Below are 24,078 nucleotides of genomic sequence, written 5' to 3' on the forward strand. Positions count from 1 at the left end.
AGAACCTCACCAGTTCCAACTACAGGGAAGGCAACGGGCAGGAAGCCCCGGTTCTCACAAGAGGTCAGGACTTTCCTCACACCCTGCCTCAGAGCCTGAGAGAGGACCAAAGGTTAAGGGTTAATGGAGGTTCAAATGTCATAACACACACACACACACAAGGGGACACACCTGTACTGCTGGTCCTTGGGAGTTGTTGTCCCAGTGTGCACAGCTGAGGAAGAAGACACGGCCAGAGCTGAGACCAGACAGTCCATACACCAGGACGTTGTCACCAGGTGCAGTCTGTCCCCCTGATTCCCTCAGAAACGCTTTCATCAGCCCCGGTCCAGCTGCCTTCGACAAGACATTACCAACACGGGAGGAGAGAGGGTCACTACCAACCATGGGGGACACCAGGGCATCCACCTTCAGAGAGACACACAGAGAAGAGGAAAGAAAGAGATAAAGAAATAAAGACAGAAACAGAAAAAGGAAGAGAAAGTGTAAAAGAGAATGGGAACATTGAGTCAGTATGAAGTCAACATAATTCACAGAATGTTGTTGAATCAAGAATGTGGCCATGTCAGTGTCTCTCTCTCACCTGCTGCTTCTCTATGGTTCCCTGGATGATCTCCACCTGGACACAGACCTCTGGAGCGGCTGCTTCCCTTGCGGAGGCAGAAGTGGTGTCTCTGAGGAGCATGTGTAGTGGTAGTGGTGGTGCTGGACTCTCCCTCCCAACCAGAAAACTCCCTCTTACCCTGTAACAGCCTATCACAGGCCTCCTGCATGGCTTTCACTGCCTCTCCACTCACATCAATCAGAGTGACCTTGGTAAGGATGTGCTGTTCCCTCCCAAAGTCCCTCACTGCAGAGACTATGGCCTCAGAGCACACCTTCAGAGGAACGCCGAATATCCCTGAGCTGATGCAGGGCATGGCCAGGGTCTGAAGCTCCAGGGTCTCTGCCAGATCCAGGGCTGCCATTACTGTCTTCTCCAGCAGAGGGCGCTCATTCCCACCTACGCTTCCCCCTACTGGTCCCACCGCATGCAGCAGCATCTTACAAGGCAGATTCCCTCCTGTAGTCTCTACCACTGTACCTGTGGGTACTCTCCCTATCTGCCTAACCAGATCCCTGCTGGCCCGCTGTACCTCAGGCCCCCCAGCCCGGCTCAGAGCTGCAGCCACACCTCCAGCGTGATCCAGATCCTCATTGGCTGCGTTCACCAGTGCGTCCGCCTGTTCCTTGGTGATGTCACCCTGACAAACCAATACCCGCAGCCCTCCCTGGAGGCAATAGCTGGTGGCTGCGACCGTCTCCTCACATCTTGGTCCGGCGCCCGCTTCACCGACTACGCCACCATGGTTCTGTTGAGGGCGTCCCACAACTCTTCCACTGGACTGGTCTATCAGAAAGTCCCCGATCTCCTCCCTCAGCTCCTGAACCTGCTTCAGGTGGCCCAGCAGCTGCACTCTACACCCAGGACCGTACCTGGCCACCACCCGGCAGCTGCTCTGGTTCATCTCCTTCACCTTCTTCTCAAGATTGGACTTCAGTTCAGCTGGGAGGACACCGTTGGGCAGGTCAATCTTCTCCTCCCCAAACTCACCCAGCAGATCCTTCTCAGCCTGGTCCAGTTTCCCAGAGGAGAGGGCGAATAGACGGAGCTCTGTGTCCCCCAGCTCTACCTCCACCTGGCCTTCAAACCCCAGCAGGCTGCTCAGGTGCTCAGGCCTCCCATACTCCTTCCTCAGAAAGAACAGGAGGTGGAGGGACACCTCAGGCACCACCCGCTCCATCACCGTAGATATTTTATCTTGAACCAACTGTCTGGCTATCCGGACTTCACTTGAGAAGCCCTCCAGCACCATCTGAGCTGAGTCAAGGCGCGTCACCCTCACCCCTGGAACAACCTTACCTAGATCCTTCTCTATCACTTCCCCTAGAAGACGGAGCTTGGCCTGTCCCGGACGACAGATGGTGTTGATCTTCTGCTTACATAAGCTCAGACAATGAAGTACATGTTCTTGACCACCAGGTGGCAATGTCTCCACCGGGAGGGAGTGGCGAATCTAGAGATGGAAAACAATTGCAGGTTATTTGCAGGGTAATTCCACTGTGATACTGATTACCATACGTCATTATTTTTCTATTCAAATAGGTTTATGGATATATTATTGAATCCAGCTGCTTTCTGGGATATCTGATGATTCTCCATTGTAGTGACTGGGGTGGTATTTTTCTGTTTACTTTAACATGATTTTATTTAGTTAAAACTACTTTTTCCTCAATATTACAAAACCACACATTTATAACTCACAGACTGGCAAACATTCATGTGTGGGATAACAGTACAAATACAACAACAGTGCATTGACGTCTGTGTATTTTGACCTCTGATAGATTAATTATTAATGACTAATTATTACACCCTGAAACTGTGTATAATGTGTTAGAAATGTGTGAGTGTAGGACCAGTAAAGGCTATGGCATTGAGCCACTATTTAGCAATGTGAGTAAGAATTAGGCCAGACAACAAAGACAACTGAGAAACTAAGATAAAGAGGCCTCCCAATTTAGGGAGGGGAGAAACTGTTATGAAAACATGGTGCAGAATATTGTGAGAACAGCAATAACTGAGTAATGCAGGGAGTAGGGTATGTGTGTGTGTGTGTGTGTGTGTGTTTGTGTGTATGCATGTGTGTATATGTGTGTGTGTGTGTGAACTGATGGTCAGTAGAGCAGTTTTAGAGTGGAAAACTACAGCCCGCCTACAGAGGGAGGGATTTTTTTGTATGACGTATGAGTATAAAGATGGACTCTGAAATTGTGATGGCAGAATTCTCAATGAATAAATATCTCTGACTATGCAGACCGGGACTCTGGCCGTTACTTAAATCCCAAAAGACTTACAACCTTTTGGGAGACGCACAGAGACACTAAAATAGTTTGTTAAATAATTCACGTAACAGCTTGGTCCTTCTGAGCCGGACTCCAATACCCTGTTTCTGTCATTCCAGGTAACTCTGAAAACCGTCGACGGACGAATTATACATTCGTAAATAGAAAGTCCTGCCCTTTGACATTAAGGGTTAAAACAGGCCAGAGGACACCTGATTAATGACAGAGACGGTGACGGAATCCAAACCTACATTGAATCTCGGCTGCAAGGATAAGGTCAGTAGTCTTTATTCATTACTTGGTGAAATTGATTTGAGAACTTGCTAAAATATTGAAAAGTAGCAAATTGATCAATGCGTAGCCATTTTAAGTGAAATGTAGGGGACTGTCAGGAATTATCAAGATTACATTGTGAGGATAGACTCCTCCGTAGAGTAGGAGATAATTCTGGGGGACTAGTCAACCTGTTGGTGGGTCCGTAATGATTCACGGTAATAGGCCATTACCAAAAGAAACTACCCGGTGTTGAAATAGAAGGAACTATTAAAAGTACACCTATGGGATGTAACCTGTAAGAGATTATTGAACAGTCAACAAATAATCTGGGTTAAACAAATACAAAAAGTACACCAGAAGGAATTAAAATAGCATGTGTGAGAAATAGAATATTAGTCAAGTCAAAAGTCACAAACAACTGTAGATTTTGCTGTATCTCTATCCGTTCTGGAGCCTTATAAACTCCAGGTTACCGATATAACACCAATAATCATGTAAGGTTGTTTACGTGTGAGACCTAATGTTTGCTCAAAAGTCACATCTATGAATAATTCCAGGTGGTTGTATAGAGAGGGAGAACCCATTCCTGTTGTATGAGGACTGTCAGGAATTATCAAGATTGCATTGTGGGGATAAATCCCTCTGTAAAAGTATGAGATAATTCTGGGGACTAGTCAAGATTACATATACAGGAAGGGGTGATTCAGGTGTTGTTGTTTAAAGCTATTTTGAATTACTTGTTAAATTGACTTGTTATATAGAAGAGGTGGCTAAGGGATTTTAACAGTACCAACCATGGGGGCAAATCCTCACAAGAGGTCCCAGAATTTACTGGGGACGAGAAATACTTGATGTAATTAAAATGGAATCCAGGGATAGAAGAAATCTCCATTATGTAACCAGGTGGAGGGAGAGGTATGGTTTTGAGGATGTCTAGACGCAGATAAACTCGAATCCATGCTTAAACAGATACATAAGGTGTGTAAAGGAGAAATAAGCAGTGAGAGAGAGAGAGAGTAGGAGGGGCCAGTACCCACTGATAGCCTTCCCTAATCTATTGGCGGGAATGAAAGGGGGCCCCAGCAACCTTAGATGTATACAGTAATAATAATAATATGCCATTTAGCAGACAGGCCATGAACACAGAGGACGTGGCCAGAGCGGTAGAAGGAATGACCCACCCCAAAACAGGAATAGTAAGGTTTGGGCTGCCGTTAGAGGGCAGTGGGTTTCAGGGGATGCCCAGAGGACACTTTTGCCATGGGCCGATCACGGAGAGTATGTTGGGAAAATAACTGAATTGTGTAATAGCCTCAGGGTTCAATTCTTGGGCCGACACTTTTCTCCGTGTATATCAATGATGTCGCTCTTGCTGCTGGTGACTCTCAGATCCACCTCTACGCAGACGACACCATTTTGTATACATCTGGCCCTTCATTGGACACTGTGTTAACAAACCTCCAAACGAGCTTCAATGCCATACAACAATCCTTCAGTAGCCTCCAACTGCTCTTAAACACTAAGTAAAACTAAATGCATGCTTTTCAATCGAACGCTGCTGGCACCCGCCCACCCGACTAGAGTCACCACTCTCGACCGGGTCTGACCTAGAGTATGTGGACAACTACAAATACCTAGGTGTCTGGTTAGACTGTAAACTCAACTTCCAGACTCATAAAGAATCTCCAATCCAAAGTTAAATCTAGAATCGGCTTCCTATTTCGCAACAAAGCCTCCTTCACTCATGCTGCCAAACATGCCCTCGTAAAACTGACTATCCTACCGATCCTTGACTTCGGCGATGTCATTTACAAAATAGCCTCCAACACTCTACTCAGCAAATTGGATGTAGTCTATCACAGTGCCATCCGTTTTGTCTCCAAAGCCCCATACACTACCCACCACTGTGACCTGTACGCTCTTGTTGGCTGGTCCTCACTACATGTTCGTCGTCAAACCCACTGACTCCAGGCCATCTATAAATCACTGCTAGGCAAATCCCCGCCTTATCTTAGCTCATTGGTCACCATAGCAGCACCCACCCGTAGTCTGCGCTCCAGCAGAAATATCTCACTGCTCATTCCCAAAGCCAACACCTCCTTTGGCCGCCATTCCTTCCAGTTCTCTGCTGCCAATGACTGGAACGAATTGCAAAAATCTCTGAAGCTGGAGACTCTTATCTCCCTCAATAACTTTAAGCATCAGTTGTCAGAGCACCTTACCGATCACTGCACCTGTACACAGCCCATCTGAAATTAGCCCACCCAACAACCTCATCCCTATATTGTTATTTATTTTGCTCTTTTGCACCCCAGTATCTCTATTTGCACATAATCTCTTGCACATCTAGCATTCCAGTGTTAATACTATTGTAATTATTCTGCACTATAGCCTATTTATTGCCTTACCTCCATAACTTGCTACATTTGCACACACTGTATATATATTTTCTGTTGTATTTTTGACTTTATGTTTTTTTACCCCATATGTAACTCTGTGTTGTTTTTATTGCACTGCTTTGCTTTATCTTGGCCAGGTCGCAGTTGTAAATGAGAACCTGTTCTCAACTGGTTTACCTGGTTAAATAAAGGTGAAATAAAAAAAATAAAAAAAAGAGAGACATGCAATCCATCATGAGCAGAATTTTTTATTTTTTTATTTTTTTATTTCACCTTTATTTAACCAGGTAAGCCAACAGGCCCTCCGATTTGACACACTGAACTCTATCTGAGAAGTAGTTGGTGAACCAGGCGAGGCAGTCATTTGAGAAACCAAGGCTATTTAGTCTGCCAATAAGAATGCGGTGGTTGACAGAGTCGAAAGCCTTGGACAGGTCGATGAAGACGGCTGCACAGTACTGTCTATTATCAATCGCGGTTATAATATCGTTTAGGACCTTGAGCGTGGCTGAAGTGCACCCGTGACCAGCTCGGAACCGGATTGCATAGCGGAGAAGGTACGGTGGTATTCGAAATGGTCGGTGATCTGTTTGTTAACTTGGCTTTCAAATACTTTGAAAGGCAGGGCAGGATGGATATAGGTCTGTAGCAGTTTGGATCTAGAGTGTCACCCCCTTTGAAGAGGGGGATGACCGCAGCAGCTTTCCAATCTCTGGGGATCACAGACGTTATGAAAGAGAGGTTGAACAGACTAGTAATAGGGGGTTGCGACAATTTTCGCGGCTAGTTTTAGAAAGAAAGGGTCCAGATTGTCTAGCCCAGCTGATTTGTAGGGGTCCAGATTTTGCAGCGCTTTCAAAACATCAGCTGTCTGAATTTGTGTGAAGGAGAAGCGGGGGGCATGGGCAAGTTGCAGCAGAGGTGCAGAGTTGGTGGCCGGGTTAGTGGTAGCCAGATGGAAAGCATGGCCAGCTGTAGCAAAATGCTTGTTGAAATTCTCGATTATTGTAGATTTATCGGTGGTGATAGTGTTTCCTAGCCTCAGTGCAGTGGGCAGCTGGGAGGAAGTGCTCTTATTCTCCATGGACTTTACAGTGTCCCAAAACTTTTTGGAGTTAGTGCTACAGGATGCAAATTTCTGTTTGAAAAAGTTAGCCTTTGCTTTCCTGACTGCTTGTGTATATTGGTTCCTAACTTCCCTGAAAAGTTGCATATCGCGGGGGCTATTTGATGCTAATGCTGTACGCCACAGGATGTTTTTGTGCTGGTCAAGGGCAGTCAAGTCTGAGGAGAACCAGGGGCTATATCGGTTCTTAGTTCTGTATTTTTTGAATGGGGCATGTTTATTTAAGATTGAGAGGAAATTACTTTTAAGGAACAACCAGGCATCCTCTACTGACGGAATGAGATCTATATCCATCCAGGATACCTGGGCCAGGTCAATTAGGAAGGCCTGCTCGCTAAAGTGTTTTAGGGAGCGTTTGACAGTGATGAGGGGTGGTCGTTTGACCGCGGACCCGTTACGGACGCAGGCAATAAGGCAGTGACAGACAGGACAGAGCCAAGAAAGAAGAGGAAGATGCAGAGTACCTAATTGCCACTCTGGGAGAGATGGCGGGTAGAACTAGAAACTTAGGAGAGAGAGGAGATAAGGCAGGAAAGAGTGAAGGCCACGGGGGGGGGGGGGGGCTTTAACTGTAACAAGGGAGGGCACTTCGCCAAAGAATGTGAGGCCCCGTGTAAATACTGTGGCAAGATAGGCCATAACTTTTCCCGCTGCAAACATAAAGGAGAGGGCAAGAAGGGAAACCGGGAGAGAGAAAAGAGAAAAAGAGAGAAGAGCGAGAGAGAAGTCCATCCCCCAGCTTTGAGCGTGATGAAGAGGAAGATAAGGCGTGACTAGTCCTTGAGGGAGAAATAGTAGACTCTAGTGGGGGGAAGACTAAGGAACCCTTTGATCCAAATTGTGAGGTGTTTGAATTGGCTACTATTGACTTAGCACTTCAACAGGAACAGAAACCTTATTTGACATTGAGAGTAATGGGTAAGACAATTAAATTCCTTTGTGATACGGGAGCCTGCAGGACAGCAATCTGTGCCACAGACAAGCCAGATGGAGTCAGGATTGATGGGGAGAAAATCATAGTGCGATCTGCCTCTGGTCATCAATTTATTGAAAGGTTATCAGCCCCAATAACCCTGTAACGATCCCGGCAGTCTGAGTCGGGTCCTGTCTGTGGACTAGTTTTTCTGCTCGTGATCTCCAGTTTCCCGAGGGTTCTGGAACGCTCCGGGGAGCTCTCTTGAGTTCCGCACCTGCATCCCATCAGCAATCTGCACACCTGGTCCTGATCATCACCCTTCTTAGGCTCTGGCCTAACATCCATTCCCTGCCGGATCGTTAGCCATGAACAGTAGGTTTACCAGAGTATCAGTCTTAGAGCTTCTAGCGTTAGTTTTGTTGTTTTGCACCTTGTTGGTTTGTTGTTTACTTACCTCCGTTTGTTCCATCTGCAGTCACTCGTCCGGAACCTTCATCCAACCTCTGCCTGGTGGTCGGCGGCTGCCGAGCCATGATTGGATCAACCACTGCACCCCCAACAACTAATCAACGCCGCCCGCTCTGTTCCCTGGATTATTCAGCATCACTCTTGACTTTGTAAATAAACACTCACCTTCGTTTCAACTTACCTTGTCCTGGTCTGCTTCTGGGTTCTGGCTTTGTAACTCGTGACAGAACGATCCGCCAGTAATGAACCCAGCGGACCTGGACTCTGTTCGCCATGCCATTACCCATCAGGAGAAGATGTTGGGCCATCATAGCACGGAGCTACAGGAGATCGCGTTGGCAGTTCGGAACCTTTCTACCGGTCTGACGGAGGTCCAGAACCAGCGCAAGTTTCGGTGGAGGATCCACTACCGGTTTCACCCATCTCGCCTGCCGCGTCTGGAGCTGTGTCCTTCCGTGAGCCCAAGGTTCCGACGCCGGATAAATATGAGGGGAGCTGGGAAGATGCCGTTCTTTCCTTATGCAGTGTGGGTTAGTGTTCGATCTACAGCCCTACTCTTATGCCACAGACAAGGCTAGGATAGCCTTTGTGATTGAGTTGCTGCGTGGTCGAGCGCTGGAGTGGGCTTCAGCCGTTTGGGAACGACAAGACCCCTGCATGGCTTCATACCAGGGGTTCACGGCCGAGATGAGGAAGCTCTTCGACCATTCCGTCCGAGGAAGGGACGCAGCTAGGCGCCTGTTTTCGCTTCACCAAGGAACTCGCAGCGTGGCCCGACTTCGTGATCGAGTTCAAGACGTTGGCTGTGGAGAGTGGGTGGAATGAGGAGTCTCTGCAAGCGGCCTTTTACCAGGGTCTGTCGGAGCAGCTCAAGGATGAGTTGATCTCCTATCCGGAGCCTAGTGACCTGGACAGCTTGGTAGCCTTGTCTATTCGGGTGGATAATCGAGTCCGTGAGCGAAGGAGGGAGAAGCAATGGGGTCCGTCCAATCGATCAGCTTCTCAGGTTCCAGTCGGGTCGGGGATTGGACCAGAATACGTCGATCATCGTCCACCACACAGGAGTAGTGGAGAGGTCCTGTCTCCGATTCTGAACCAATGCAAGTAGGGCGGCACGGGTTAACCAAGGAGGAACGCCAACTCAGACGTAGGACTAACTGTTGCCTCTACTGTGGTGGTTCGGGACATTACCTCGCCACCTGTTCCCGGCGGTCGTCAAACTGCGCGGCTCGCTAAAGTTGGGAGGACTTTTAGCGAGCCAGTTTCGACCTCTCAATACCTCTGTCAGACCCCGTTTCCCGGCTACCCTTGTGAACAGGAATCAGAGCTTAGCGATTAACGCTTTTATCGATTCAGGTGCCGATGGAAGCTTTCTTGATGCCGAGTTGGTGGAACAGCTGGGGGCTTTCCAAGGAGCAATTGCCGGAAGCCATTGAGGCGACCACTCTGAACGGCAGTAGTCTGGCACGTATCACGATGAGGACTGAACCGGTTAAGATGCTGTTGTCGGGGAATCATTCGGAGATGATTTCATTCTTCATTCTGCCGTCTTCCCATGTTCCTCTGGTCCTTGGATACCCCTGGCTGAAGGAACACAATCCCACGTTCGATTGGGTGACGGGCAAGGTAACGAGTTGGAGCCTTGATTGTCATGCTAACTGTCTCAAGACTGCCTGTCCCCATTCGGTTCCCAGTCAGGTGATTGAGGCTAAACCCCAGATTTGTCCCTGGTTCCCGAGACATATCACGATTTGGGGGAAGTGTTCAGTAAGCAGAAGGCTCTGTCACTCCCTCCCCACCCGACCATATGATTGTGCCATCAACCTGTTCCCTGGAGCTGTCTACCCCAAGGGAAGGTTATACAGTATCTCCCGCCCTGAACGTGAGGCTTTGGAGACCTACATCAAGGAGTCCCCTAGCTGCTGGTCTCGTTCGTCCCTCGTCATCACCCCTGGGGGCAGGATTCTTCTTTGTGGGTAAGAAGGATGGCTCTCTTCGACCGTGTATTGATTATCGGGGGTTGAATGACATCACGGTCAAGAACAAGTATCCCCTGCCCTTGATGAGTTCTGCCTTCGACTCCTTACAGGGTGCTACGGTGTTCACCAAGCTAGACCTACGCAATGCGTATCACATGGTCCGGATCAGAGAGGGAGACGAGTGGTTGACGGGTTTCAATACACCGATGGGTCACTTCGAGTATCAGGTGATGCCGTTTGGACTGACCAATGCTCCAGCGGTATTCCAGAGTATGGTGAACGGCGTCCTGAGAGATATGATCGGTCTCTTTGTGTTTGTTTACCTGGATGACATTCTGATCTTCTCGAAGGAACCTTCCGACCACGTCCAGCATGTCCGGCAGGTTCTGCAGCGATTGTTGGAGAATCGCCTGTTCGTGAAGGCCGAGAAGTGCGAGTTTCACGCCCACACGACATCCTTTCTCGGGTACATCATCTCCAGGGGGAGATTAGGATGGACCAGGAGAAGGTTAGAGCGGTTCTGGAATGGGCCCAGCCCGGTGCGAGATTGCAGCTCCAGAGATTTTTGGGGTTTGCGAATTTCTACCGCAGATTCATCCGGGATTACAGCCGTGTGGCCGCTCCGTTAACTGCCTTGACTTCCAGTATCAGGAGCTTCAAGTGGAATCCGGAGGCGGATCGAGCGTTTCTGGATTTGAAGAGGCGAGTCACCAACGCACCGATTCTCTCTCAACCGGACACGGCCCGTCAGTTCGTCGTTGAAGTGGAGCCGCGTCTGATGTGGGAGTTGGCGCCATCCTGTCGCAGAGCGATGCTCCACGGACAGTAAACTCCATCCCTGCGCCTACTACTCTCGTCGCCTTTCGCCTGCGGAGAGGAATTACGATGTGGGTAACCGGGAGCTTCTCGCGGTGAAACTTGCCTTGGAGGAGTGGCGCCACTGGTTGGAGGGGCGGAGCAACCGTTTATTGTCTGGACTGACCACAAGAATCTTGCTTACGTGCAATCGGCTAGACGTCTCAACTCCCGTCAGGCCAGGTGGTCGTTGTTTTTCGGACGATTCAATTTTTCCCTGACGTTCCGACCTGGATCTAAGAACGGCAAGGCAGACGCCTTGTCTCGGATGTTCTCCAAGACGGAGGAGAGTGGGTCCAAGACCGAGACAATTCTCCCCCGGAACTGCGTCGTGGGAGCTGTTAGGTGGAAGATTGAGGAGGAGGTGATGGCGGCCCTTCGGGACGCAGCCCGGTCCGGTAACGGTCCACCCGGTCGGTTGTTTGTGCCTGAGTCGGTTCGTCCTGCGGTCCTCAAATGGTCCCACGCCAGCAAGATGGCTTGTCACCCTGGCGTGGCTCGGACGATGGCGTTTCTTCGCAGAGCGTTTTGGTGGCCTGCCATGGCCGAGGATACTCGGGGTTATGTTGCTGCCTGTCCAGTGTGTGCGCAGAATAAGAGTACCAATCGGACCAGCTCTGGACTACTTCACCCCCTTCCTATTCCCGGCGACCATGGTCGCATCTGGCCCTGGACTTTGTCACTGGGTTGCCCGCTTCTGAGGGGAACACGGTCGTTCTGACTATCGTGGACAGATTCAGCAAGTTCGCCCACTTTGTGCCAATTGCCAAGCTTCCTCTGCCTCGGAGACGTCCGAGATCCTGGTTAGGAGGTTTTCAGGGTCCACGGGTTGCCCAGTGATATCGTTTCCGACCGTGGCCCTCGGTTTACCTCTGCTGTCTGGAAGTCCTTCTGTTTGGCCATTGGAGCTACAGTCAGTCTCACATCTGGTTTTCACCCCCAATCTAATGGTCAGGCGGAGAGAGCCAACCAGAAGATGGAATCCACGCTACGCTGCCTGGCCTCTTCCAACCCCACCTCCTGGGTCTCTCAGTTGCCTTGGGTTGAGTATGCCCACAATACTCTCCCTACATCTGCCACTGGGATGTCTCCCTTCCAGTGCCTGTATGGCTACCAACCTCCCTTGTTCCCTTCTCAGGAGAAGGAGCTCTCAGTGCCTTCTGTTCAGGCCCATATTCGTCGTTGCCACCGGACCTGGCATCGGGCCAGAAAGGCACTCCTTAGAGTTTCGGACCGGTATCAGCTCCAGGCGAATCGTCGCCGGATCCCCGCTCCCACCTATACCATCGGAGATAGGGTCTGGTTGGCCACACGGGATCTTCCCTTTACGGACTGAGTCTAGGAAGTTGTTACCGAAGTTCATTGGTCCGTTTGTGGTGGAGAAGGTGATCAATCCAGTGGCAGTTCGACTCAAACTACCGAGGACGCTCAGAGTCCATCCCACCTTTCATGTCTCCTGCCTCAAGCCTGTTTTCCTCAGTCCTCTGTTGCCTCCTCCGCTCCTCCTCCTCCTCCTCGGATGATCGGAGGTGGTCCTGCCTACACGGTGCGGCGCATCATGGATTCCAGACGGCGGGGCCGGGGTTTCCAGTATCTCGTGGACTGGGAGGGGTATGGTCCTGAAGAGAGGAGTTGGATTCCGCGGCGACAGATCCTAGATGCTGACCTCATTCGTGACTTCTACCGCCTCCATCCTGGCGCTCCGGGGGAGTCCGCCCGGTGGCGTTCGTCGGAGGGGGGGTACTGTAACGATCCCGGCAGTCTGAGTCGGGTCCTGTCTGTGGACTAGTTTTTCTGCTCGTGATCTCCAGTTTCCCGAGGGTTCTGGAACGCTCCGGGGAGCTCTCTTGAGTTCCGCACCTGCATCCCATCAGCAATCTGCACACCTGGTCCTGATCATCACCCTTCTTAGGCTCTGGCCTAACATCCATTCCCTGCCGGATCGTTAGCCATGAACAGTAGGTTTACCAGAGTATCAGTCTTAGAGCTTCTAGCGTTAGTTTTGTTGTTTTGCACCTTGTTGGTTTGTTGTTTACTTACCTCCGTTTTGTTCCATCTGCAGTCACTCGTCCGGAACCTTCATCCAACCTCTGCCTGGTGGTCGGCGGCTGCCGAGCCATGATTGGATCAACCACTGCACCCCCAACAACTAATCAACGCCGCCCGCTCTGTTCCCTGGATTATTCAGCATCACTCTTGACTTTGTAAATAAACACTCACCTTCGTTTCAACTTACCTTGTCCTGGTCTGCTTCTGGGTTCTGGCTTTGTAACTCGTGACAAACCCTAAAACATGACCAATCAGGATGAGAGGCAACCATTCCCATCCTGATATCTAAGCTGTGTCCGAATGAGAGGGGAATGAAAGTACACATAGTCAGAGACAATATGGTGGTCTGTGGGGAAGGGGAGCCATGTTATTGGTATAGGCAAGATTTGTTAAGGGGGGGAATAACTGATATTCCCCGAACCTTGATGGAACTTGCTGATGATGTAGTACCAGGCCCCACTAAAATGTCCCCCGATGACCTACACTGTACTCTCTGGTATAACAAACACCCAGGTCCAGATGCAATCTATGAGGAAGCATTATTTAAAACCACAGAAAGGACTATAGCCTTGAAATGGTTTCACTATGACAACACCCACGCAGCAGTGGAGGTGGAACTAGGGCCCCAAAGTTCAGGGAAAGATGGAGCCCACATGTGTCCCTAGCAAAGGAGCCAGCAGAGGACTGGAAAGACATGGGCCAGTGGGTATCCAAGGGTAAGAGGATCACTGATTGGGTCAATATTGTGAGTGGCGATCAACACAGCCCATCCACAGATAGTACATTTAGATGAGAATAGCAGATGCTGAGGAGAGAGGAATACCTGTTGACAGAACAACAGGAGTCAGACTTAAAAGAAGTTCCAGAGCATTTGTGGTCCCGGGGTCCAGCAGACATAGGATTAATAAAAGGGGGTAATTCCAGTACAGGTGATACCCAAATCTAATCATAGGCCATATCAGAAGCAATACCCTATGAAACCAGAAGCAATAAAAGGTTTGCAGTTTACCAAGAGCAGATTGGGAGGGACCTTGAGGGAGGGCCAATTCCCGGGGGAGATAGTGAGGCCAGAAACAAAGGTGCAGTGTCCTGGAAATCACAGTCTGTTTTGTTTTTTTCAGTTCTGCTGGGAGTACATTTGATGATGGGGTTTTGTGTTGAATTAGAGACAGTGAGACTATTAGTCAATACCTAGGAGAGAAGAGAGGTTACGGTAGCAAAGACAGACAAGAAGGAAATGGTAATAGTGGAGACAGGAGTGAGTGGAAGTGTTACAATTGTGACAAAACGGGACATTTTGCTAGAGAATGTGAGGAACCGTGTAGTTACTGTAAATATTTAGAATAATGGTAATGTTTGGTATACTATGGGATGGAATTTCAATTGCCTCTGAACTCTGTTTTAACTTTCTGGTGTTAATTAATCATCCACACTGGTAAATTCTAAAGGCATGAGAGGAGGACTTTAAGATATTTTTATTTATTGGTAAAATAAACTAAGGGATGGCAATTGGATGATAAATTACCAATATTACCTAAGTGATTGTTTAGGTAGGTGGTAATATTGACACATGGGCAGTGACATGTGTCAAAAGGAGGGATGGATGGTAGAACAGATTAGACAACACTTTGTTGCACATGGGATTACTAATTATTAAAAAATAATAATAATAACAAAAAAAGACTTTTGTTCAAGATGTGTTATCTGTGCTCAAAATAATCACCAGGGCAGACAAAGGGCACCTCAGGGTGAGTATCCTCCGGCTAAGTACCGTTTCCAACAATTGGAAATGGATTTTATAGAGTTATCACGGAGTGAAGGAAAGAAATTTAGAGTAACCCCAGATAAAGATGGGTTATCCCCCTTTGAGAAAGTGTTTGGAAGACCTTACAGAATGCCACAGTTGGCAGGACCAGACAGGCAGACATAGAACTAGAGAGCACCCTAGCAGAACACGTGAGAAGATAATTTATTAACCACACCCGTATGTCAGAGGTTTTGTTCCCCACAGGTGAACTAAAGGAGAAGGTGACCCACTCTATCTAACCAGGAGACTGGTGAGCATCCAGTCCCTAAAAGAAGAAAAACTGGAAGCAGGCCTGTTGGGAAGGGCCCTACCAAGTCCTATTGGTTACTGCCTTTGCCAGCAGAATAGCTGAGAGATCCATCTGGGTGCATGTCACACACTGCAAAAAGGTAAACCCAGTTACACCTGACGAACAAACACAGAGTTAGGAGAAAGAACCGATCACCATTAGGGCTCGGGGGTTGGCTCCTTAACGAAGATTCCCTTACCCTGTCTGATCATCCCTGTGTGAGTTCGATAGAAGGTGAAGCAATGGGTTGGCCTCTGGCGTCTGACATGTTCTCAGGGCGAGGGTGGGGATTCACAGGTCTCCTGACGGTAGGTAGCTGTCTGATTGTGGGGGCCATATTCCTAACACACTCAGGCCCTCCTGATCAGCCAGAAGTAGTAGTTAACCTAACACAAGTTGATAAAATAATACCTGAGCACAGTCTACGAAGGCATAGGAGACAGCTAGACGTAGGGAAAGGGGAAGTACTAGGGACTTTAGGGAAGGACATCACCATATGTATGTCACCATGTACATCCTGGGACTATGTAGTTGCTCATACCAAGCGGGGGGGGATATGTCAATCTCCATACACAGTTTAGGGACAGTTGTAGTATTGTGAAAGCAGGGAATTACCAGAAAATGGCAGTGCGACCCATATAAGGGTAGGTACTGTCTGAAAGTCTGAATTACGCTAAAACAGGTTACAGACCTGAACAAGTGAGATATCCTCTTCAACTGGGGCACCCTATAGAGTAAACCTCTCTGAGGGAGGTACTGAGACCGGGGCTGTGGTGAAGATAGTGCAAACTATAGACCTGAAGGAAGTAGTACAGGTGGAGACGGGGTGTAGAAATCTTGACCTGTGGTTGGAATGGATTCAGTATATGGCAAGAACTATGTCTAAAGAGGACTGTTATGCCTGTGGGACAGCCAAACCAAGGTTAACAACTACTCCGTTCCCCTTGACAGGCTTTAACTCTCTGTCAGGTTTATCCTCCATGATTAAATTGTTCAAGCCACCTGGGAATGTGGTGATGGAGTCTTGTAGTAACTTGCACTATCTGTATCCCCCGATAACAAAGTCACCCCGACCTAGGTTGCCTCCATTTGAAGTCAGGGGATTCTTATTGTTTTTCTAGGACTAGTAAGATAGGATACAGGGTAGGGCATCTTAGCTCCTGCTCCCACACAGAGAATGTCACAACTAAAGAGACCATGACTAATCTCTCCTCTTTGTTGCAGCCGGAGGCTTTTAGGAGCCAAAACCAGGCCCGTGCTGACATCTGGTGGTTGTGTGGTGATAACAGATTGTGAACTCACCTACATACGCAAACAATGGTGAGTTGTCGCGTAGAAAGTAGGACCTCCTCCTGGGATCCTTTGATGAAAGGATATATATTGATGGGATAGGAGTACCTCGAGGGGTTCCAGAAGAATTCAAAGCTAGGAATCAGATCGCAGCTGGGTTTGAATCAAGTCTTTTCTGGTGGTCAACAATTAATAAAAGCGTAGATTGGATAAATTATATGTACTATTGTCACGCCCTGGCTCTAGGGACTCTTTTATGTTGAGCCAGGGTGTGTAGAGTCTATGTTTTGTGTTCCTTGTTTCAGTTTCTAGTTCATGTGTATCTATGTTGGCCGGGGTGGTTCTCAATCAGAGGCAACGAGAATCAGCTGTTGCTTGTTGTCTCTGATTGGGAACCATACTTAGGCAGCCTGTTTGGCACAGTGTATTGTGGGATCTTGTTCCGTGTTGGTTTGTGTATGTACCCAAGGACTTCACGTATCGTTTTGTTGTTTTTGTTTGTGTGGTGAAATATAAATAAAAGATGTTCGCATTCCACGCTGCGCATTGGTCCACTCCTTTCGACGATCGTGACAACTATAACCAGCAAAGATTTATAAACCACACTCGTGATGCAATAAAGGGATTAGCTGAGCAGACAGCGGCAACTAGCTTAATGGCATGGCAGAATAGAATAGCTTTAGATATGCTTTTGGCTGAGCGGGGCGGAGTTTGTGTTCTGTTTGGATCTATGTGCTGTACTTTCATCCCCAAACAATACAGCACCGGACGGGTCCGTGACCAAAGCGCTTCAGGGACTAACCACGCTGGCGAACGAACTGGCTGAGAACTCTAGTATTGATAGTTAACTGAACGGTTGGTTTGATAACATATTTGGTAAATGGAAAACTATTGTTGTAACTATTCTGGGTGAAGTTATAGCTTCTATGGGTATACTTGTTCTTTGTGGATGTTGTCTTATTCCCTGTGTCCGAGGGTTGGTGAGCAAGGCGATGGAGAAGGCGGTTTCCCAACATATGGTGAGATACGGCCCAATCCCGGACTCTGACCTAAGGAATGAAGGTTATGACCTACCAGCCTTGGTGGAGGACGACGACGATCCAGTTTGAGACTGGATGTTTTCCTAGAACTATAAATCTCTAGTTTAAAAGTTATTGTAATGATCTTTTGTGTATTAAAGTCTCGTTTTAAGTATGATGTACTAGTTACCATTGCTAAAAAGTAACGTTACGCTTTTAATCATGGGGTAACCCTGATGAACCTGTAATGTTTTTATATGCAAACCAACTTATATACTTCAATGAGTGTGATTCATTTCTATAACAACATATATTTTGTATGTGTGTAATATTTAGTCAAAGGGTGGAATTGATAGATTAATTATTAATGACTAATTATTACACCCTGAAACTGTGTATAATGTGTTAGAAATGTGTGAGTGTAGGACCAGTAAAGGCTATGGCATTGAGCCACTATTTAGCAATGTGAGTAAGAGCTAGGCCAGACAACAAAGACAACTGATAAACTAAGATAAAGAGGCCTCCCAATTTAGGGAGGGGAGAAACTGTTATGAAAACATGGTGCAGAATATTGTGAGAATGGCAATAACTGAGTAATGCAGGGAGTAGGGTATGTGTGTGTGTGTGTGTGTGTGTGTATGTGTGCATGCATGTGTGTATATGTGTGTGTGTGTGAACTGATGGTCAGTAGAGCAGTTTTAGAGTGGAAAAATACAGCCCGCCTACAGAGGGGAGGGATTTTTTTGTATGACGTATGAGTATAAAAGATGGACTCTGAAATTGTGATGGCAGAATTCTCAATGAATAAATATCTCTGACTATGCAGACCGGGACTCTGGCCGTTACTTAAATCCCAAAAGACTTACAACCTTTTGGGAGACGCACAGAGACACTAAAATAGTTTGTTAAATAATTCACGTAACAACCTCTTACTATGGAAGATAAATGTCATTTCTAACAGGATATGGGACTCAGCGTGTACTGTGTAGGTGTGTCTGTTTAGTCTGGCCTCACCTCCTGACTGCTGACTGGAGAGGTTGTTGTGGGTGGAGGCTCCAGGCTGCCTCTCAGAGTGAGGGAGAGAGGTCCTCCAGGCATCTCCAACACATGATTAGGTTTCTGAAGTACCCTCTCCTGTACTGGAATAATTACAGAGTCATATTAAGTTGTTGTTGTTTTTGTAGTTGTAATGTAGTAGTAGTAGTAGTAGTAGTAGTAGTAATAATAACAACAATAACAACAATAATAACAATAATTATACGTTTTACTGTATTTATGAATCATTTTGCATTTAGTCCAGACCTTGAAGAGTTAGAGGCATAGGCCATAGACGCCTGAGCAATGGAGCAAACGTAGCAGCTGCTTCCCCACTTTCAAAATAGGTTGCAAACATATGTTTCTGCACCCCCACTTTCTTAACAGAAAAGTATTATATGATCCATTGGGTAATTTGTCGTTTTCAATGATTAGTCATGTTTTGAGCTAGTCTGTATTAAAATATATATGTCCATTTTATATATTATATAATAATTAACAGATTGCATTTTGCACCCCCTCCCCACGTCTCCTCAAGGTGAATAGTTTTACCCACTAGAAAGTTTTGCTTTGCTCCCACACCACTGTTTTGGTTCAGTGCTTTCTGTACTAGTTGCACACAATGATGTATATAACCCCTGGATTACTGATCCTATGTGTTGGCCATTGAGAGGCTTTGAAGCCACCAGTCGGCCATATTGGCATTCCCCAGTACGAGCAGTCCTCCATAGGAATACATGGAATTCTACAGTATTTCAATTAAATGTTTCAAGGACAAAATTACATGTATTTAAGTATTGTTGTTGTTGTAGTGGGGACAGGAACATTAGTACTCTCTAAAAATATACTTTAAGGAAACTGTTTTTATATACTTCTTCTTCTTTTTTTTCTTTTTAGCTCACATAATATAATTTAAAAGTATGCATTATTTATTTATATAATAGAATAAAAGTGTCAAAAACGAATGTAGACAATACTAAATTCATTTCTATATCTTCCAATATCATTGGTTGCACCGCTGGTGTTTAAAATGAAAAGGCACCTGCAAAATATTTGTTTTATCTATTTTGTTGTTACATTTGTATTGTTATTTTATGTCTTATGAGTTTTTTTAAATTAGGTGGGGAGAGAGGACGCGAGGAGTATGCAATTGAGATTCTCCCAATAAGTCTGAGTAGCCTTCCATCAGCCTACCAAAGGTTGCACCTTTGCAGAAAACTGCAGGTAGGCACTAAATCCACCATAGTTCGTTGGACAAAGCCTATGGGGAAATTAATTGAGTTTTTGTGAATCTTGAAGCATTTATGTAATCAAAAAAAGCTCATAAAGCACACTAAAGAGTTCATAATTCAAAATGGTCATGTTAACTGACTGATATTATCTCATACTATAGAACAAAACGTATAAGGCCTCTTAAGCCTGTGTTAACCTCAGACCTTATTTTCAGCATTCATACCAAAACCCTATTCTTTCTCAATTTATTTTCCCCATAGGAATGGTTGAAAGAACCAGAAGTAACTCATTTCCGGGTTTTGGGACTACAAGCTGTTGAGCTCTATGAGTAGCTATCAAGTAGATAATAAGAAATAATCACTAGGCTTAATAATACAGTGCCTTCGGAAAGTATTCAGACCCCTTGACTTTTTCCACAATTTGTTACGTTACAGCCTTATTCTAAAATTGATTAAATTGTTTTTTTCCCCCTCATCAATCTACATACAATACACCATAATGACAAAGCAAAAACAGGTCTCTCCAGAGATGTTCGATCATGTTCAAGTCCGGGCTGTGGCTGGCCATTCAGAGACTTGTCCCGAAGCCACTCCTGTGTTGTCTTGGCTGTGTGCTTAGGGTCATTGTCCTGTTGGAAGGTGAACCTTCGCCCCAGTCTGAGGTCCTGAGTGCTCTGGAGCAGGTTTCCATCAAGGATCTCTCTGTACTTTGCTCTGTTCATCTTTCATTCGATCCTGAGTGTATCCCACTCCCTGCCGCTGAAAAACATCCCCACAGCATGATGCTGCCACCACCATGCTTCACTGTAGGAATGGTGCCAGGTTTCCTCCAGAAGTGATGCTTGGCGTTCAGGCCAAAGAGTTCAATCTTGGTTTCTTCAGACCATAGAATCTGGTTTCTCATGGTCTGAGAGTCCTTTTGGTGCCTTTTGGCAAACTCCAAGCGGGCTGTCATGTGCCTTTTACCGAGGAGTGGCTTCCGTCTGGCCACTCTACAATAAAGGCCTGATTGGTGGAGTGCTGCAGAGATGGTTATCCATCTGGAATGTTCTCCCATACCCCAAAGAGGAACTCTAGAGCTCTGTCAGAGTGACCATCAGGTTCTTGGTCACCTACCTGACCAAGGCCCTTCTCCCCCGATTGCTCAGTTTGGCCGGGCAGCGAGCTCTAGGAAGAGTCTTGGTGGTTCTTGGTGACCTTCAATGCTGCAGAAATTTTTTGGTACCCTTCCCCAGATCTGTGCCTAGACACTGAGCTCTATTAACAATTCCTTTGACCTCATGGCTTGTTTTTTGCTCTGACATGCACTGTCAACTGTAGGACCTTATATAGACAGGTGTGTGCCTTTCCAAATCATGTCCAATCAATTTAATTTACCACAGGTGGACTCCAATCAAGTTGTAGAAACATCTCAAGGAGGATCAATGGAAACAGGATGCACCTGAGCTCAATTTCGAGTCTCATAGCAAAGGTTCTGAATACTTATGTAAAGTTATTTTTAATAATTGTGCAAACATTTCTAAAAACCTTTTTTTGCTTTGTCATGATGTGGTATTGTGTGTAGATTGCTGAGGATGTTTTATGTATTTAATCCATATTAGAATAAGGCTGTAACGTAACAAAATGTGGAAAAGGTCAAGGGGTCTGAATACTTTCCGAAGGTACTGTACTGTGCTGCTGAGCCACGTAATTAAAATTCATGGGGAAACTGTGACAGTGCTTCAAACAATTGTGCCGTAAAAAAGTAAATGTTGGAGGAAAAGCATAACGGTCAAGTAAAGTGCTTGCTAAGACACTTTTGTTATTCCTAATACTTTTGATGATATTTCTGTTTTTTCACCATTTGTTGTCAAATATCTTAATCAATCATAATTAGTCGGAAGTCACTATGGCTAATCGATTGACAGTCCAAACTGTTATGTGTGTGTATGTCGATTTAATTTACTAATTGTCATGGGTTATTCTGGCCATATTCATAGCAGTTTGGCCTGTCAATCGATCACTGTGTGTGGGATTGTCAGGAGAGAAGCAGGATATTTGTGTGTTACAGAGTTGGTAGGGTTTCAGACCTGACATTTAACCACTATGGGTGGGTTTTTCAGGGAAGGGAGTAGAATGGTGATCTAGTCATTAAAACACATTTTGAATATCATATATTGTGGCAAAACCTAAGAAAAATAGTTGTGTGTTCTGTTCATTAATATGGATTCCCCCTGTGAATAGAATTGCAATAAATGGTTTTTAAAATTCTAAAACAATTTGCACCTACAAAGTCAGGCGCCTACGGCATAAACTAGAGGAGTTGTGATATGATCTATAAAGTCATATACTGTATGTACATCTATAACGTTCTTAATTAATCTTAAAAGTTATTAAAACGTCTTTGATTGATAAAGTACTGCTGAATTAATCAATATAGCCTAATGAAATGCCTAAGGAATGTATTTATACATGTCTGTCTGCATCCTGTCTATGTGAAAGTGAAACTTAAGACTACACCATATATATTTGTTGCATAACATAATGATTTAACATATCCTCATAGAAAGCTTGAATATTATTGTTTTATCCAAGTGTAGGCCTATTCAAAGAATACATATTAATCAAATAGGACATAGAATAAATAAAACAATTATGAAATGAAATTGTGAACCGGCTTTCACTATAAACCAAATTTCGAGTAGGCTATATGGTAAAAAAGGCACTCAATATCCGATCACTTCGACGAAACATTTTCATACCTTTCTGGTCAATAAACGCGATCTTGTAAACGTTGTCACCAACTGATTCTACTGGTCCACAATCTCCGCCACCGGATTTACGGCGAATTTCAAAGTACTTTTTGATCTTCTCTTTCTGTGATGTGTCCAGAGTCTGGCACTCGAAGAAAACAGGGTATTCCATATTATAAAGTAGCCTGACTATTACTTGTCGTTTAGAAAGACAAGTAAGTCGATCGAGGAGAATAAGGAAACAAAGAAATGGGGGAGCGTTGTCAAACGTTTTTATTTGCTTTGGGGCGGGGTGTGTGGTTTTTAAAGGGCACAGGGGAGGTTAGTGCGTTTTTTCCCTGGTTTACATGCAGTCTAACTGTCTATCCTGCCCTCTATCCAGATCTGCAATATGCTAATTGTTATGGGTTACATAGACCAAAAAGGTATGAAAATGTTTAGGTTAAGTGATCGGATATTGAGTGCCTTTTCTTTTTACCATAGCCTACTCGGTTCTTAAGTGAAAGTCTGCTCATAATTGAAAGTTGATTTTTTAAATATATATTTTTAGTCTATGGACTTTTTGATTAATATTTATTATTTGAATAGGCCTACACTTGGATAATACAATAATATTTAAACTTTCTATTCAATCAGAATGTATGTCAGACATATGCAACAATGAAATATGGTATAAGCTTAAGTTTCACTTTCACATAGCCAGGCTAACTAGCAATCATACCACACATAAAAGCGATCAAAGCTGCATACATTTTTTATATGAAACACAAGAACAAATAGGAATAGCTGATAGGCCAGCGGAAAGGCCAGGTGCATCATTGCACATAAAAGAACAGTGAAGACATTGAGACATGCAGCTCAAAAGCTCCCCTATTGATCTTGTTTAGGGACTGTAAAAAAGTCTGTCCTGCTCCACTCCTCTGTACCTAACTTCCCCTCACAGTCCCTTCATTTTCCCTTAAGTCCCGTTAGTTTGGCTGCTCAGCCTACCTCAGTTATCCCTCACCTCAATTGTTGTATTGGTAAACATAATCTTTTGCATGCACACGCTACCACAGAGTTTTATATAGTAGCCTTTATTAAGGTGTTTTATTGCGCTGCCATGGGCGAGCTTCTAGAGTTATCCCAGACAGTTCTAGGAGTCTGGCAGATTCTCACACTAGGCTGGAGAGTGCCATACATCTTTACCCTTTATCAATCCAAGTAATTCGTTTCTCTCTCTCTCCAAGAGGTGAATGCTTAAGTTTACGTTTAAATTGATGCTGTGTTTATAGCCTTTTATAGACATGTTGTAAGTGTAATGCCATTTGCCATTTATTCATGTACATATATGTATATTGCATAGTTATAAACCTGAACTAATACTGTTTACATGTGTGCTTATCTTTGTCTTATAGAACCACAACAATAAGATTCCAAGTCATTCGGAATTACCGAAATCATGTAAACATCTTCAAATGGAAACAGATGTGTCTGTGTGTGTGTGGTGGTGACTATCAAGAGTACAGTGATGGGCCTCAACATCATGTTCTAATCGGAGAGCACTATAGAGGACAGAACCAAACCAATCAGTTATAAGAATATAGCGGGTGAGGGCATTCACAGCCAATCGCTTAGACCGGTGAGGGCATACCAGGCTTCTAGCCGGATTTAGTGACCAACAGTTTTTTACATGGTCCATCATTTCTCCGGATTTAGCGACCAATAGTCTTTACATGGT

The 24,078-nt window shown here is 45.7% G+C and overlaps 1 protein-coding gene across 1 annotated transcript; it reads right to left on the minus strand.

Moving 5' to 3' along the window:
* Window positions 1-41: 41 nt before the first annotated feature.
* On the minus strand, window positions 42-22,625 carry LOC121556251. The gene is made up of 5 exons (XM_041870145.2): window positions 22,368-22,625; window positions 18,374-18,498; window positions 584-2,057; window positions 172-408; window positions 42-95 (listed from the first exon to the last, which is right to left on the minus strand). Exons 1-4 carry the CDS (start codon window positions 22,528-22,530, stop codon window positions 377-379), a joined length of 1,794 nt encoding a protein of 597 aa, XP_041726079.2. The 5' UTR covers window positions 22,531-22,625; the 3' UTR covers window positions 42-95; window positions 172-376.
* Window positions 22,626-24,078: the final 1,453 nt, after the last annotated feature.

The sequence above is a fragment of the Coregonus clupeaformis genome, unplaced genomic scaffold (assembly GCF_020615455.1).
Source record: "Coregonus clupeaformis isolate EN_2021a unplaced genomic scaffold, ASM2061545v1 scaf0039, whole genome shotgun sequence".
NCBI lineage: Eukaryota > Metazoa > Chordata > Actinopteri > Salmoniformes > Salmonidae > Coregonus > Coregonus clupeaformis.